Consider the following 17,089-nt stretch of genomic DNA (forward strand, 5'->3'; position numbering starts at 1 on the left):
TAGCATTTTGAACCCTCTTCTCTTTAAAAAAAAAAAAAAAAGCTGGCAATTTTCCTAAACATCTATATCACAGAGCCAACAAAGTGGACTTAATGTGTTTCACTTTAAACCCTCAAGCTGCTGGTTCACAGTTTGTTAAATAAACCTCTCCTAACAAATACAGTTTGGGTTTTTATTGGGTTTTCATTCCTTTGTCTTTAACGCCGTTTCTCAGCAAGAACATTGTAGTAAATGTTTTTTAAATATTACAGACTCCCAAACAGAGGGACAGTTAGCATACTGGCTAGCCGCTGCTTATTGAGAATCATGAAACAAAAGAAGAGCTGGAAGAGTCGCCATTGTGGGTTGCAGCAGACGTCCAACAATGGACAAAATCAATAACAGTATTAAAAACTATTTATTTAATTGAAAATCAAGGATGTGACTTATGGAGCAGAGCGACATATCCATGAATTATCTATGCCAGTAGGAAACACAATTTAGTGAGTATGAAAGTACAATTTATCCACCACATTAACTTTGTAATTGTGCTCTGGGGCGGAACAAAAATAAACCAACTCTGATTTCTCTCCTGTGAATTAGAGATGACGGACAGTTAGCGTAGCATGCTAGCAGCAGCTGGATTAAGTTAAAAAAGACCATACACCTCAATGAATGGTCTGATATGCAGACATGGAGCAGTGAGGAGGAGCAGGTTGTTGTAGATGTTTGTAGAAACTCACAGGAATACTTTGTTTATCACTAGGACTAGAGCCCGCCTCTAGGCATGCTCTGATTGGCTGTCGATTTAAGATGGGCACTTTCTTCAGGCAATAGCTCACTTCTTAGAAAAATAAAAAGATACTAATAAACCTTTCCCACAACTTCTGTATTTTGTACCAGAAATATGCAATCGTTGTGGAATCCTACTTCCTGTTACAGGTAAACAACAAAGATGGCGCAAGTAACGAGCAAGAGTTCTTGTAGCTTGGCTGTTCTTATAATGCCCAAAAGCAGTCTTATCCATTGTACGGCGGGATGAAGGACCAACGTTGACTATTAAAAATGGAAGTACTTCTGTCTGCAGCAGACACTTCACATCACTGTTCGCCGCTTGGAACCAGAGTCTGTCCCTAGCCTTTAACCTTGGAACGATTACACCTTTCAAGGAAAAAGGGAGTCAAAAATGGCAGCCATTAATGTTGGTAGGAGTCCAGTTAAAGTTAAAAGAAGTTGCAAAAAAAGCTTTGAAACTGGACCATGATTATGCAACGCCGCCACCCACGGATAATAAATTACACCTTTTTTAATGTTAACGTTATGTCTTCATGGTGGAGTGGTGTGTTGTCTTCTTCAAGCTGTAACAGTTTGTCAGCATTTTGCCACAGGTAAGTTAAAGACGTAAACAGCATTTGTATCCTTTATCCAGTTTCTTCTTCTTGGTGACGGAGTTTTCCTCCACGACTTTTGACACGTTGGCAAAGCTAATTTTTGGCAAAGGGAAGTTGTGTAAACTCTCTGATCCATTTTAAATTGCCCGGCTTTCTGCTGTGTTGACATTTTACCGGAAGTCCGCATATACTGTACTACAATTGTGTATTTCTGGTTATTGTGCGAAAGGTCTATATAGGCCAAAAAGAGGTCATTCAAAGCAGCCTAAGCCCCAGACATGCGACTTACAGCCAACAGCAACGTTTAGCATCCCAAGTTTTCTTGAAAAGTGACCAATACACTGATGCAACTTATATACCAGAATATACAGTACCAAGCCAATGCACCAATATTGTTCTACTTTAGATCATGTGTTGATGTTTAGTTCAAGGGTGTCAAACTCATTTTAGTTCAAGGGCCAATTACGGACCAGTTCGATCTCAAGTGGGCCGCAGGTTTTAGGCTGGAAACCAAACAATTTAAAGATTTACAGTATGTGCCCAAGTTTGCACTTCCACTTATAAATTAGACATGAAGCAATAAGTGACAGATACTTAAATATACTATGATTTATTTCTTTTTTTGACCAATTTTTATTTAATTTGGGGAGATTTTGTGAAATAATTAAAAAAAATTGCAGGATTTTGGAAAAATTTAGAGTTCTTTCAACAACAATTTACAACTGAGTTATTTGGTAAGTTACACAATGATTCATGTTTTCTGTGTCATTTTCATTTTCTCCTGCGGGCCGAATCGGATGCTCTGATGGGCCAAATTTGGCCTGCAGGCCTTGAGTTTGACACATAAGAATCAGAATGGGAATCCTTTTATTGTCATTGGTACTCTTTCAGAAGCACAACAAAATTAAAAAAGCAGCTCTCGTAACAAAATGTGAACAGCAGAAAGAGAAAAAAAGGTAGTGCAAAGATAATTAGTGCAAAAACATTCAATCAAAGCCACATGTGGTTTAGTTGGACAGAACTCCTCTATGTGGACATGTTTAGGGCTCTGCTGCTCATCTGTACAGTCAGAAAACGACACTTCATTGTTGGTGCATTCATGTCAGAATACAAATACCTCATGAGTTTGGAGAGAAAAAAAAGATTTTTACCTGCGTCTATAAGGTCTCAGGTCAATTAGGGTCCAGTCCATATAAATGACACGTAAGCAGCTTTAGTCTAAAATAATGTACCTAATTAATTAATAATATATCTGCTTTTATATCTGCATCATGTGTAACATACAGTGTTGTTTATCTCTCCTATAGAATTTAGGCTCCGTTAATATCAGCCTTTAAAGTGCTGCACAGTAGCTCACTTCTGTCATCTGACGCGTCAGATCTTGAGTTTGGAGTCAGGACGGAGACTGAGCAAGGCAGTAATTGGCAGCGTGCTGAAAAAGGCGCACGCCACCTCCCTTTCAGAGGCGCTCTTTAAGTCCTGTCTACTATTACATGCTTGGATTTGAAGCATCATAAAAGGAGAGCAGGTAGCAGAGGAGGAGCGCAGACGGGTGCGGATGAAAAAAAATAAATTTCACCCTAAATAAACCGCTTTGACAAACTCGAGCGTGATCAGGCAGGAGAGATGATTCATTGCATATCAAACAATAAGAAAAGAAGCAGCAGCTGACGCGGCACATCACTCCGGCTCAGATCAGTCTGGCCTGCGAACCTCTTTCTTCTTCCTTCCCTTACACAGCACGTACAAAGTAAGCAAACACAATAAAGACGTCCTCTCTTCTCCCTCCTAACCACATGCTTCTATCTGCTCGAGCAGAGACGGGCAAATGTTATCACAGCAGGGCCACCAAAATGTGATCCGAGGGTTACATGATCAACATTCATGTCAGCATTTAAAATAATGACCAACGTGAGCATCAACACAGGAAACAAAAGGGTTTGTGTGGTTTTGCCTGGTTTTGTCTTCTTTTGTGTGTTTGTTGATTTTCATGTTCTTTCTTTTCATAATAATATAATAATAATGTCACCTTTATTCATCACCATAGTGAAATTCTTCTCTGCATTTTTACCCATTTGCTGCCAATCGCAGGCACCCGGGGAGCAGATGGAATGGTGGAATGGTACTTGCTCATCATCCCACAGTGATGGTCCGGGTGAGATTCAAACCAGTGACCCTCCGATTATAAGCCCGCTTCGTTAACCACTAGGCCACCACCCCCCCCTTGTATTTTGTCACCGTTTAGTTTAGTCATTTTGTTTATTTTGCTGTTGTTTTTAATATTTGTTGTTTTTGGAGTCATTTTTGTGTCATTTTCTATATTATTTGGTCATTTTGTGTATTTTTGTTGCATAATATGTGTTTTGTATTAAATCTGTGTTATTTTAGTCGTAAGGTGTATCTTTATTGTCATTTTGTCTATTTTTTGTAGTCGTAAGGTGTATTTTTATTGTTATTTTGTGTAGTTTTTGCTGTTTTGTGTGTTTTTGGAGTAATTTTTAGGAATTTTGTTGTCATTTTGTCTATTTTCCTGTCATTTTGTCTATTTTTGCTGTTATTTTTATATCTTCCTGTCATTTTGTTGTCATACAGTATGGAGTTTTTGGAGTAATTTTTGTCAATTTGCGACGTCGTAATATGTGTTTTTGGATTAATTCTGTGTTATTTTCTTGTCATTTTGTGTATATTTGCAGTCAAAAGGTGTATTGTGATTGTCATTTTGTGTACTTTTTGCTTTTTTGGAGTCCTTATTGTTGTCATTTTGTATATCATCCAGTCATTTTGTCTATTTTTGCTGTTTTTTAAATTTTCTCTCATTTTTTGTCATATCGAGTTTTTGGAGTCATTTTTGTATATTTGTGTTGTCATTTTGTGTATTTTTGATTTTTTTGAAGTTATTTACTTTGGGGGCTGCTCTAAATTAGACTGAGGGCTGTATGTGGGCCCCTGGCCACCGGTTGCCATCATCTGTGCTAGAATTAAGCAGACCGCACAAGTTTAAAGAGAGGAAGTATTGCCTCTTGTGTGCTAATGACTATAATACACACACAGGTGGAGCACAGCAGCAACAAATCCTGCCTATAATGCAGTGTCCAGGCATGTCTGTGTGTAAGAGGCTATGTCAGTTTACAGCACGTGGGATAAACCGAACCCTATTACTGTTAATCCCTGTGCTAATCTGCAAATGGCGTCTCTTCTTCTTGTCGTTTGCCTTTTGTTTAAGCGAAAAATAAACACGCGAGCGACACGCTTTCCAAAGCGCACAGGCATGATTAAAAGTAGAGCCTTCTCCCCCCCCACCCCCGGTGTTTGCATCAGCAAACAGATGTGTTTATATTTTTGGTTTGGTTAGAAAGAGACAGAGTTGGCAACGCACAATTTAATCAGGCTTGGTTTCCTCGAACAACTTCTTTCTTTCTGGCCCCGCGTGTGTGATTTGTTGTGTTTCCGACAAAATATCCACCACCAGCTGAGATAAGAGTAGAGGAACTCACAGAAGCAGAGAGTACAATGCTGCTGCAGCGTTACTGAGAAAAGACGGAAGAAGTGTGAACATCTGGAAAGACAGCTCGACTAGTACTGTTGTGATTCTTCTTTTTTAGCCTGTTGTTATCTCATCTCAGTTACTCAGTGTTTCTGCTTTATCTGTGTTGCGTTTATTGCTTCTACGCTCTGTAAAACCCTTTTTTGCCGTACAAGACTTGGCTGTTAGAATAAAACAAAATCCCCATGGATAAAATTCTTTATATTATTAGAAAATGGGCAAAATCTCACATATCACCATAACTATTTGTAAACAATGTTTACTGTAAAATGTGTCATATTCTATTTATGTATTAGACATAGCACTTTTTTAAATAAAGGGCTGGTATTTTACCCTTTGGGATTTTGTCCGATGGGTTTTTGTGAATTTTCTAAAAGCGGGGTTTGGATGTTGTTTGGGATGTTATCCATTAGGATTTTGTCCAAAGGGTTGGTATTTTGTCAAAGGGTTAGGAGCATTGTAACATTATCTGTCGGGATTTCTTTTGTTTAGGATTTTGCCAGTTTTTATTAATTTGAGTTTTTTTTGTTTTTTTTTTCCATTGGGATTTTTCTTACTGGGATTTTTCTTTTGGGGATTTTGTCCATTTTCCCACTAAGCAGTGGGTATTTTGTCAATAGAAATGTTGTCCTGAAGATCTTATAAACTGATTCCATAAAATGAATGTAAACATTTGCAGTTGACATTGAATGAAATAGTATTTGTAGCTATACTGCTACTAGCTACTATTTCTAGTTTTGAACTTTTAGTGTGAAGAGCAGAATCGTTCCCTGACGTGCCTTTTAGCATTAGTGACCAATCGAATTACTGAACAGCCAAGGGAACGTAGGTTTACTGAGAATGTATTAGAACAGGTAATGTTACAGGTTTAAATAGTAATAACTCTTTTCATTACACACAAAGCGGCATACAGAAACCGTTATCAATTCACAGTAGTCATACTTAGTGGTAAGCTACATTGTAGCCACAGCTGCACTGGGGCATACTGACAGGAGCATGGATACAAATACCTTGTATTGTGGGTAAAGTGCCTTGCCAAGGGCAACAGCAATGACTGGGATTCAAACCGCCAACCCTTTGATTATAGAATGACTCACTCGTCTGACTGTTAGCATCAGAATTAGCAATTTTTTGCATATGCTTTAGTAAAAAACTGAACAACACATTGTCAGTGGTAGGCCTATACGATGCTAGCTTAGCATTATTTAATGTTGAGAAACAGCTTGAATACTGGTTGTCAAAGCTGTCTCTTAGCATTAGCATTGTTTTTGCACTCAATGCCACTAGCACTGCTAACGTAAGGACCAGATAATGGAAAGACTTAAAAAAAAATAGAATAAATCCTAGAAATGTAGCCAGTTGTATCTGATTTGGTGTTTTTAACTTGTTTTTTAAACTCTGACCTGTTTCTGGGTCCACAGAGAAGTATGGCTGACCCTCCAGGATGCTGTACACCACCTTAGCGCTGTTCCCGTAGGTGGCGTCGTCCGCGTCCGTCGCCGTCACCTGGATGACCGACGTGCCTGGTGGGTGGTGGGAAGGATGAGATTCATAACAAAGATTCAAATCGGCTCCTTAACACAACTGAATAATTGGTTTCGGTGATGCACTTCCTGATGAGGTGTCGGATGCTTATCTAATCACGACAACGCAGAATGCCTCCGATCTTTTCTGTCCCCTTGACCTAAACCAATCGTTATTCTTTACACACCCACATGGGATTGATTTTTACAGGTAATCAATACATCCTAATGTATGTTTTTCGAGAAAATCTCCAGGCATGCAAACCCCAAGAAGCCCATTAGCGGATCCACACATCTGACTTCAAATATCTGATCGCAGGGGAACAACGACTGACTCTGATCCATTTCCTTTCCATAAAGGCTGAAGCCCTTTTTCAGTCGAACAAAGGGAAACAGTTAACCAAGTGCTACCTCCCAAAAGGCGCCTTGCGGGGCCAAGTATTGCCTCATTAAATGCAGAAGAAAATTAATTGAGTAGAAATATTTAATGGCAAAGTGGTATAAATTTAGATTTGTGCGCCACAACGGGATAACGACCTCTGGAAACTTCTCAGAGTTGATGTCAGTTGAGATCTGTGCGGGGCAAAATCGATTTCATTTGGAAGGGTGAAGGATGTTGGAGTCAAAAGCAGACAGAGCAAGAAGACGGCCGCTGTGTGATTTGGTGTAACTGACACTTTGGAAGGATCCTTGAGCGAGTTCAGCGAACCTTTATCGTTAATACCCTTAACTCGGGAATTAGACTCAAAGAGGCTTTTCTGACATGGCAGCTTTTAAAGCTATCACTGATCCACATCAGACATCTCATCGTTTACTTTAAGTTCTCCAGAGACAAGGTTTTGGACAAACGAGGGAGGAATTATCACGCTTTCAAGGGGAGTTTTAAAGGGGCACGTCAAAGTCGTCAAACAATCCAAAAGCGTGTCGCAACTGGAGCGGCACTCACTCGTGAACACATGCTCTGCAAAGTGGTGACATCACACCTCGCTCGTTGCTATAGGTACCATCCGTGCTGCCCTCAGATAAGTGCTGGCCGCTCTCTTGTGAGTTGCTGAACCGAGTGACAGATTGGTCACACGTCCCTCTGTCCCCGAGGCTCCGCAGCAGAACACATTCTGCTCCTGTGTTTCATGCAAGTATCGATCAGAGAACCTTTTCACATTGTTTATCTCTACTCACGAGAGCCGGTGTGCACTTTTAGACTGAAAGATGTGATGTGCGCGGAGGAGGATTAATGTTTAATTCTGCACCGAATGATACAGTGGCTGTGATGACACAGCTGACGATTGCAGTAATTAAATGAGTGCTTTGATAGGACACACCACTGTGTTTAAGAGATTATCTCCCTCAGCCTCGCTGCAGTGACACTTCACCTTGTTTACTCTGCAGTCGTGAAGCGACTCCTGTTCTTCCTCGTTTAATTAGTCGGGCCTCGTTTGTCGAGTCGGCGTCATTATTATGATTGATATACTCTCATTGATCCAGCAAAGCTGCCATTTTTCCAACATCTCTATCCTATTTAAATCCTGATCATTTTTCATTCACACACAAGCCCAAACCGTTTACTCATGCAGCAAATCAACACGCTACGTTTCGCTGTTAACAAATGAAACAAAGCTTCAGACTGTGGCTGTCGTCCACGCACCGATGTCAGACATTTCCGGAACGCGGGCCATGTAGGGATCCTTGGTGAACCGAGGCTCGTTGTCGTTGATATCATGGATCTTGATGATGAACTCTGAATCTCCCTCCAGAGCCACGTTGGTGAAGCGGTTGACGGCTTTGGCGTGGAGAATGTAGTAGGCCCTCTCCTCCCTGTCCAGCCTCTTGGTGGCATGGATGTCCCCCGACTTCTCATCGATCTTGAAGAGGGTTCCAGCGCCATCCCCAGTGAGGACATACTTGATGCTGCCGTCTTCTCGGTCCCCGTCCGAGTGAAGCTGTGTTAAAACAAACGTAGAGAATGAGAACCATTTTCACATCCACATCTGGAGAACCTTATTCTTCTTTTTGTCAGAGAACCTTTGCACCCTTTAAAGTCTCCTCACCATCTAGTGCAGAACAGTTAAAACAACAACCGTCTTGTCACATTAACCATTAAAGCTGTGACACAAAAGATTTTGTAGTTTGTAGTACAATCTTTAATTTTTACAGTTACATATAGCTTCTCGTCATTATGATTATAATTATTATTACCACCACCACCACCAAGATGGTAGTATTTTTTTATTGGTGCAAATGTATTGTTTGTTTGACTCTTAGCAGGATTACCTCAAAAGTACTGATCTGATTTTGAGGCAATGTAAACTAAAGATGTATCCTTATGCCATGGAAGATGCCATTTACATTTCATATTGATCAAGATCAATATATTGGTTCTGGTTCATTTAAAAAAAAAAAAAAAATCCCCATTTCTCATCATTGGTGAATTAAAAAAATTAATATCCCGGTTCGTAATTGACTGATTAATATGAAATTTGAGGGTTTGTTCCACAATTATTCCACTGAATCCACTGCGATCAGATTGGGATTGCGAATTTCATTGCGATTTAAAAAATAAATAAATGTTGAAACATTTGGACCTACTGTATGGTTATTAATGGGGGTAGAAATTTCTTCCAAGCCTTTAAAAAATTGGATCATTGACTCAGACAATATCTGCTAAAAAGATTTATTATTACATTATTACATCTTCCTTCCATATACGTTTTTCTTGAACTTGCCTCCCACTTCTAGTCTGCCAATCGGGAATATTGATAAGATTGGTTGTCCTTAGCAGCCAATCATCTTCAAGGCCAAAATCTTTTGAAGATGCATTCTCACGTGCAGTTTCTCTATTCTTTGTTTTTTCTAGTTTCTACTTTCGATGATGTCCTTAAAACTTTACACTCTGGTAAGCATTTATCGCCGAATTAACTACATTTATGAACAACAAATTCAAACCAGTTTATTCTTGATGTGCATAAATGAAATGAGCATGACTGAAGATGTCCAGAAACAGCTCCTTCAACGCATCTCATGCAAATATGACTAATCTGGCGCGGCAGCCAATAAACAGCCTCTATCTGAGTGTTGAGAGCAGCGTAACAGATTAGATTGCTTCTGATGCAGTGTTAGAAATGTTGGACAGAGCAGCACGTGGGTCAAAACCTAGTGGGAAGAAAGCTGAGAAGTAGCAGTGTGTCCTCAGTCTGCCAATCCCTTATCGACGGGCGAGGCAGCCAACATGCCAGGGGACCGTGAGGCTTGTTATTTTTGGTTTTCTTTACTTTCATTTTATTCCCTCCCTGCATAAACAGCAGCTTAGCATGCTCTGACATTTTAATTCCAACACCAAATCCCTTTAACATATTTATTTCTGAACTCATCAAAAGGCTGTCCAGTCTCTTTCTGGTCCCACTGCTTTCTCTTTAAAATATTACCGTATCGTACATCATCTTCTCTATTGAAAAGTGCTGTGAGATACGGCTTTAACGCTGCTACTCGGTGATAACAACCATCTTAAAACCTCCACAGGTTTTTGACCAAACTATAATAAAGTCACATTTTAGATAAGCCTTCAATGTCTGGGCATGGTCACGTAAAAACACACACACAAAATGACAAAAAATACACAAAAAAGAACAACCAATGACATTCAAATTGACTCAGAAATGTCAGCAATGACACAAAAACACAAAAGGACCACAAAACAAACAAAATGTCACAATAACACACAAAGTTAGGGAAACATACACAAAACAACAACACAGTTAAATTAACGACAGACACAAAATGAAAGATACAGAATGGACACAAAAAACGACAAAAACAAAAACAGAAACAAGCACAATGACAACCACACAAAATTACACAATGAATCCATAAACATAGAAAATGTCAACAAAAACATAAAAAAAAATCGACAAAATGTATCGTTCCTTCTGTAATAATGTTTGGATTGGTCACTATTGTTTTGTACTGTTGTACTGTATTTTTGTGCACTATTTCTCTTTTGTGTTTTTCTTGTCATTTTTTTGTTTTTCTTGTCATGTAGTAATTTCCTCTCCTTTTGTCTGTTTTTGTTGTCATTTTGTGTTTTTGAAATCATTGATGTATTTTGCATTATGTTTTTGTTGTTTTGTGTATTTCTTCTGTCATTTTGTGCGCATTTGTTGACATTTCATGTGACCTATTGTTGTGTTTGGTGCTATATAAATAAAAATTGACTGTTTGACTGCATTTTTTTTGTGTTTTTGGAGTCATTTGAGTATTTTTGGAGTCATTTGTGTATATTTTGTTGTCACTATTTGAGTTGAGTTGTACTTTTGTGTGTGTTGTTTACATTTTGTCTGTAATTAGTAATGTTTTGTGTTTTCTTAAAAAAAATTCTCATTTTGTGTGTATTTTTCTGTTTGTTTGTTGACATTTTGTGTGTTTTTGGAGTCATTTGTATATTTTGTTGTCACTATGTGGGTTTTCGTTGTCGTTTTGTGTACTTTTTCTACCATTCTGTGTCCAGCTTTTGTGTAAATTTCATTTGTCGTTTTTCCATATAGATTTGTGTACGTGTATCCCTTCCCTCTCTGCAGCTCCTGCTCCTTGGGGGTGATATCTTGCTCTGGTTCACGCAACAAAGTCTCCCTTCTCATCATATATTTAAACATGCTTTTCATCCCAGGTGCTGCATAAGAAGCTTTAATATCTCGTGCTGTTTAATCAGGCACGCGTGAGCCGAGTAGCATTGTGGATTAGCATCTTTTGGATCTAAACATGGAGAGGAGCTCGGTCAAATCAACCCTTGTTTCCTTCTTTTATGGAGAATACTGTGCTCAATCTTGCTTTGCTTTACAGTTTCTGCCTCCAAACAAAGGCTCAGTTGGCTGAAAACAATCCACTTCAACATTATTATCTTCCCCCGCTGCTAGAGCCGCAATGTCCTTTCCTATGATGTTCTATCAAGCTTCCAATCCCCGACAATTCAGTTAATAACCGCGGAGTCCTCTTCTTTTGGATGAGATGTGAGATAGACAGTGTGACATACGACATGTTGACTCTCATCCCTGTGGGGACTGAGATCTCTGCAGAGTACCTCCTTTTTCTCCCCACAAGGATATTACGCTGGCTGAGGAAAATTTACAGTGGCCCATCTCCTCAAATTAAGAAGAGAGGGGTGAAAAGTCTTCGGGAAATCAATGCGGCAGCTCAATGTGCATTCACAAAGGCCTTTTGATCAATTTGTATTGAAAATGCAATCAAACTGTCAAAGGGAGAGAAAGGGAAGTCACATGTGCATCCAGCGCGGCCACCGAGAAGACCCGGCACATCAATAGGTAGTCTTTTTGTCCCGCCTGGCCTCACTATGCTAGCAACTCATAAAAGAGAATGACGTTATGTCCATTAACACAGAGACTCTCTGGCTTTTAAAGAAAGAGCATATAATAAGGGCAAATTTTACCATCATTATCATGTCATTCAGGATAAAACAGGATCAGATCCACCAAGTTAGTTTAATGAACGTCTATTAATATGATTGAGCATAAATGCAAGAACTAGTAATTTTGCCCAGTGATAGCGAGGGTTAGGATGTGAAAGAAGAAGTGCTAAAGTGGTTCTTTACAAAGCTGATTTCTTTACAAAGCAGAAGCTGGTTTTAGTCCTGCACATGTGCCTGTAGGTGTGCATGCTTATTAGAAGAAAAAAAAAAACATGGTATAATTTCAGTGTTTTACATTAGATTTCATCTATTTAGGTTTCTGTAGCTTTTCTATATGGTTTTATTTACCTATTTATTTCATATTTATTTTAAAACTGAATATGAGGAAACCTAGGACGAAAACCAAAATAAATCATTATAAAAACTATTGCATTTGAGTGCTGACTGTGTTGAACCTCACTGAAATTAAAGCATTAAAGCAGAACTAGGAAACTTGCACTTAGTGCTCCCCAAAAGGTCCCTTTTGGTTATGTCACTGTGTGCTGCCTGACGGAGAGCTGGGTAGTGAGTGTGTGCGCGTTCCTGTTGCCGCGACGACACCATGGGTTTGTATTGGGCTGCCGTAAAGCAGTACGTCTTGCCACCGGGTCGGAGGCAGGGAAAGTTGCAAGTGCGGTTTTCTGGCCAGAGACAGCATCGGGTGATTGGGTGATGAAAGACCCCCCAATCACCTCATAAACACTACGACAATGATTTATTAAGGTGAAAAAGTTAGTTGTGCTTTAATTAACATTAATTACTATCACAATGCATAATATAAAATACTAAAAATGTTTAACTTGACCCCACTCATGAAATACATGAAATAATAATGTGCAGGCCTATAACTAACTGGGCTGATGAAAAATTGTACAATTAAATCTGTTCTCTCATAGAAACACAAAGTGCATTTTAGTTCTTAATGACGAGCAGCTTCTCTGCTTTATCACAGTTAAGTCTATCACATTGAGTGAGAATTAACTTTTCATTGTTTTTACTCCGTGCTACGTCTCAATCTCTGCTTAGAAGAGGCTTTAGTGCTACTGAGATACGTCAGTGTTCGGGGATGAAAGTGTGTTTTTTGTCATTGTCATTTTGTAGTCATCTAATATGAGGTCATTTTTCATTCTTGTAATTTTGTGTATTTTTCAGCATTTCGTGGGGTTTTTAAGTCATTTTGTTTATTTATTAGTGATGCACTGAAAATCTGGCCACAGATTACTGAAAGACTCCCAAAACACACAAATTTAGTAATTTTGTGTTTTTGCATCTTTGCATGTATCTTTTGTTGTTGATTTGTGTTTTGAAAATTATTTTGTGCATTTTTGAAACCAATTTGTATTTTTTTCCCGTTCATTATATGTTTGTCATTTTTGGAATGTATTTATCACTATTGCATACTTTTCTGTCATTTTGGGAATTATCAGTCATTTTCTGTATTTTTGTTATAATTTTGAGTATTATCTTGTTTTGCGTAATTTTGTTGACATTTTGAGTGTCTTTGGAGTCATTTTGTATGTGTGTTGTTGTTTTGCTCAATTGTCTCATCTTTTGTGTGTTTAAGTGCTTGTTTTATATGTCTAGTTGTCGTTTTGTGAGTCATTCTGTGTATTTTTTAAATCGCTCTGTCTTCCTTTGTTGCCTTCTGTCATTTTCTGTGCTTCAGGAGTGATTTTTTTTATGGCCATCATATTCATTCCAACTTCTTGAATTACAATTTTTAGGATTATGTTTTGGAATCGCACAAAGTAAGACTGAGGACCACACGAGGCCCCCGTACCGCCAGTTGACTATTCATGGAGAATGCGTCAGCCATTACGCACAGTTACGCAGCTAAAAGAAATCTGGTTTGCATTCATCGCACAAACACAAGAATGTCATTTGGCTCAGTGTTTAAATAAGCTTTTACAAAAAGCAGCATTGGCAGCATCTCAAAATGTCAAACTGCTCTTTTAAAACCAATGAAAACTCAAACAGTTTGAGATTAACGTCTATTTGTGCGAGGCAACAGGGAAACGTGATTTCAAAAATGGTTTATGGAATTTAATTTGCATTGGAAACTGAACTGTTGCGACTAAGAAAATAAGACTTCAAGGACTCAATTACAGAGAAAAATAGCTTTAAAAGAAGATTTCTGGCAGAGCAGGCTATCATGCATTCTTTAAACTGTTAAACAGTGTTTAACACGGTTTTCCTCCAATTGTTTGGTATTTCCCCTCTTCCTCTGTGCCTCATCTCAGATTTTGATTTGAGCGGAGAAGTGGAGTGGCACTCCTCAGACATCTGTGCGTGAGAACTTAGAAGAGAGCCGCCTTTGTTTGGGAAATTAATCAGTTTGGAGTGCGGCAAATGTTGCAGTAATCTTGTCGTGGGCGCCATTTGTGCCTCACTCGAGTCAAAGATGGCACTGGAGACGGGCTGCTAGGGGCAATTAGCCAGTTAGCCTTCAAGGCCTCGAGTCCCGGCCTGTTGAGGACTGGCTTCCCACTACGGAGCCAGATGGCGGACTCACTGCGACGAGTCAAAAATAGCCGATCCAACGCCTGTCGATGTGGAAACGTGGGATTGAGAATCCGAGCCTTGGGGTTTGAAATGTAAATTGTAGCTACAATTTTCTTCGGTGGAGATTTACATTTGAATCCAAAACACATTCTTAAGCAGCTATTCTTTGATAAAACAGCCACAAGATTAGAGCCACCCGACTATAAATACACAGTGCTACTTTTAGTACAAAACAAGACCCGATGAAGTATGTCTGAAGGTGTACTGTGGTATCTGACACCAAAAAGTTGGCTGCAGGTATGTTTACTTTAGTCAGCTCCATGAATTTGTAGCCCAGATGGATGGTTGGATAGAGCTATAGATAGATAGTTATATATATATATATATATACACACACACAGAGATAGAGAATGAGAGAGACACTAGGTCAATACTAGATAGAGCCTAAAGCAATAAAAATACAGAGACAGGTATAGATAGATACTAAATAAATAGAGATATAGAGACAGACAGAGACGTTACATACGGTGGATACTATATAGACAACAGATATATAGATACTATGAAGAGATAAAGATGCAGATATAAGTACTAAATAGATACTAGATGGATATATATATATATATATATATATATATATATATACATACAGACAGATACGGTATGAAGACAGATATAGTTCGATAGAAATATACTAAATAGAGATACACATACAGACATCAAGACATACTGTACAGATAGATAGATAGATAAATAGATAGATGGATACAATTTGTTCCATTTTGCCTCAAGGAAACAGTAAAGTTTACTTTTTATTTTTTTTAATGATTGTTGTGATAATTTTATTTTGAAAAAATATCCACTTCCGCTTTTCACACAAACGTCAAATCCCCCAACCAACCCCAGCCTTTGGAAACTTATGCCGGTATGAAAGGGGTTCTATACTTTTACGTCTGATAACAATGTATTTTTTATTTCTATCAATGATCGAGTAAATAACAGCTTTTTATTAATTTAAATGTTGTTTACTTTGTGCAGCAGCTGTTTCCTATTTCTTTCAACACTGAGTTCCATTCAAAGACAACTTCTTGAAGGCATTGGAGCAGTGAATTCATATAGAAAACAGACTTTAGCTGCTCATCCTGCTCTTGCAGCTGTTTATTAGTACTACATCATTGCCTCTGTATCACCTTCTATTGCAATGCGTTGCCACTACCAACATCAGCCTTTATTCACTTAAGAAAACTTTATCCGATGTTTACAAATACTGACGCTTTACTAAGTGAGTCAGAAATGGGTCTGTTTTTTGGATTTTTCATGTTACACCACTGACTCGCAAACTACACATTTCATTACAGAGAGCCCTGAATGTAGATGACAGAAGATTAATTAATATGGCCCAGACATAACCGACGGGTGTCTAAAACAGTGGTGGGCGGGCGACAGTGTGGAGATAATTGCATGTGCTGTGGCCATGTTGGCGTATCTCGTCCAGACATCTTTTCGCCGTTGCGACGCTGTCAAACAGATGTTCACCGAGCTTCCCGCCGCAAAAAACCTCTTTGCACTTCTTTCCCTCCCATCGCTACAAGGAAGAAACGTAATTGAAGCCGACCCCCTCCCGGCGCACAAGTGGGAACTTATCACCTAATCAATAAACGCTGCCAACGCGTGTTCCAGGTCGCCGCTGGGGACCGAGGAGGTTGCCATGGCGCGGGAAGGGACAGGCCGGCGCCATATTGCAGACTGCTTACAGCCTTGCCAAGGTGAGCAGCTGGTGATGGACGAGGGGGGGATGGAGGTTGAGGGGGTGAGAACAAACAAACACACCTCCAGTCCTCTCCCCTTAGGTTGCATCAGCCGCTGAGTCACAGACACAGGAAGTAGATTCTGTCCCCGCTCATCAGACTCCTCTGTTTTTGTAGCCCATTAACTGCAGGCAAATGTTTTTGCATGTTTGTGTGTGTGTGTTTGAAATCAGGCACTCGCTTGCAAGGGACTCCATTGAGAAGTCTCCCCACCAGGCCCAGAACCACTGGGGCCTATCAGGCGCTGTAAATACTTTATGAGATATGATAGTGCGGCACGAACACTCCTCAACCACAGGCTATTAACCATTTTCACTGGATGTGTGCCCTTTGGTAAAGTAGGAAATAATGAAATAAACAAACATTTTCTTCCCCCGTGACAGCGCCGGCCCTCAGAGGCCTGGATGCAGCTCGCCTGCTAATGAGAGGCAGTACATGTGCAAGCAAGGAGAGAGAAACCAATCGACTGATGGAGCGAGAACAGCAGCCGAACCAGCTGTAGACGAGACACCCACAGACACCTCTTCATTTTTCATCATCCTAACACTCATCTCGCACTTGTTCAGGAGAAAATTATCCAGCATTGTTAGACAATTCTAACAAAACCGAAAAACTTCACTTCTCATCTTTTCATTTTCACGACAACCTAAATGCTTCAAAGTGATTTACTGGCCTTATTTTAGTCCCAAGAAATAGATTGCCCTCACCTCAGACACCAAGCAAGTCTACAACATGTGGAAAGTCAGTTATTTGTGAAACGATGACATTCAATAAGCAAGAACTTCAACTTTCCCACTATTGCCAACCTTTAATTGTTTTGACGATGCATTATATGATGTAGAAGGAAAAAAAAGACGTACATGCTTTGAATCGGCGTGATCGCAGAA

The 17,089-nt window shown here is 39.4% G+C and overlaps 1 protein-coding gene across 1 annotated transcript in view; it reads right to left on the reverse strand.

The window, feature by feature from the left end:
• The window catches only part of LOC114454567 (cadherin-9-like), an 80,819-nt gene that overhangs the window by 19,724 nt on the left and 44,006 nt on the right, over nt 1–17,089 (reverse strand). The window contains exons 4-5 of the mRNA XM_028435117.1: nt 8,083–8,377; nt 6,318–6,437 (exon numbers count right to left, since the gene is read on the reverse strand). Coding sequence (XP_028290918.1) covers nt 6,318–6,437; nt 8,083–8,377 — 415 coding nt within the window. The remainder of the gene's footprint in view (nt 1–6,317; nt 6,438–8,082; nt 8,378–17,089) is intronic.

This window comes from Gouania willdenowi, chromosome 20, assembly GCF_900634775.1.
Source record: "Gouania willdenowi chromosome 20, fGouWil2.1, whole genome shotgun sequence".
Lineage (NCBI taxonomy): Eukaryota > Metazoa > Chordata > Actinopteri > Blenniiformes > Gobiesocidae > Gouania > Gouania willdenowi.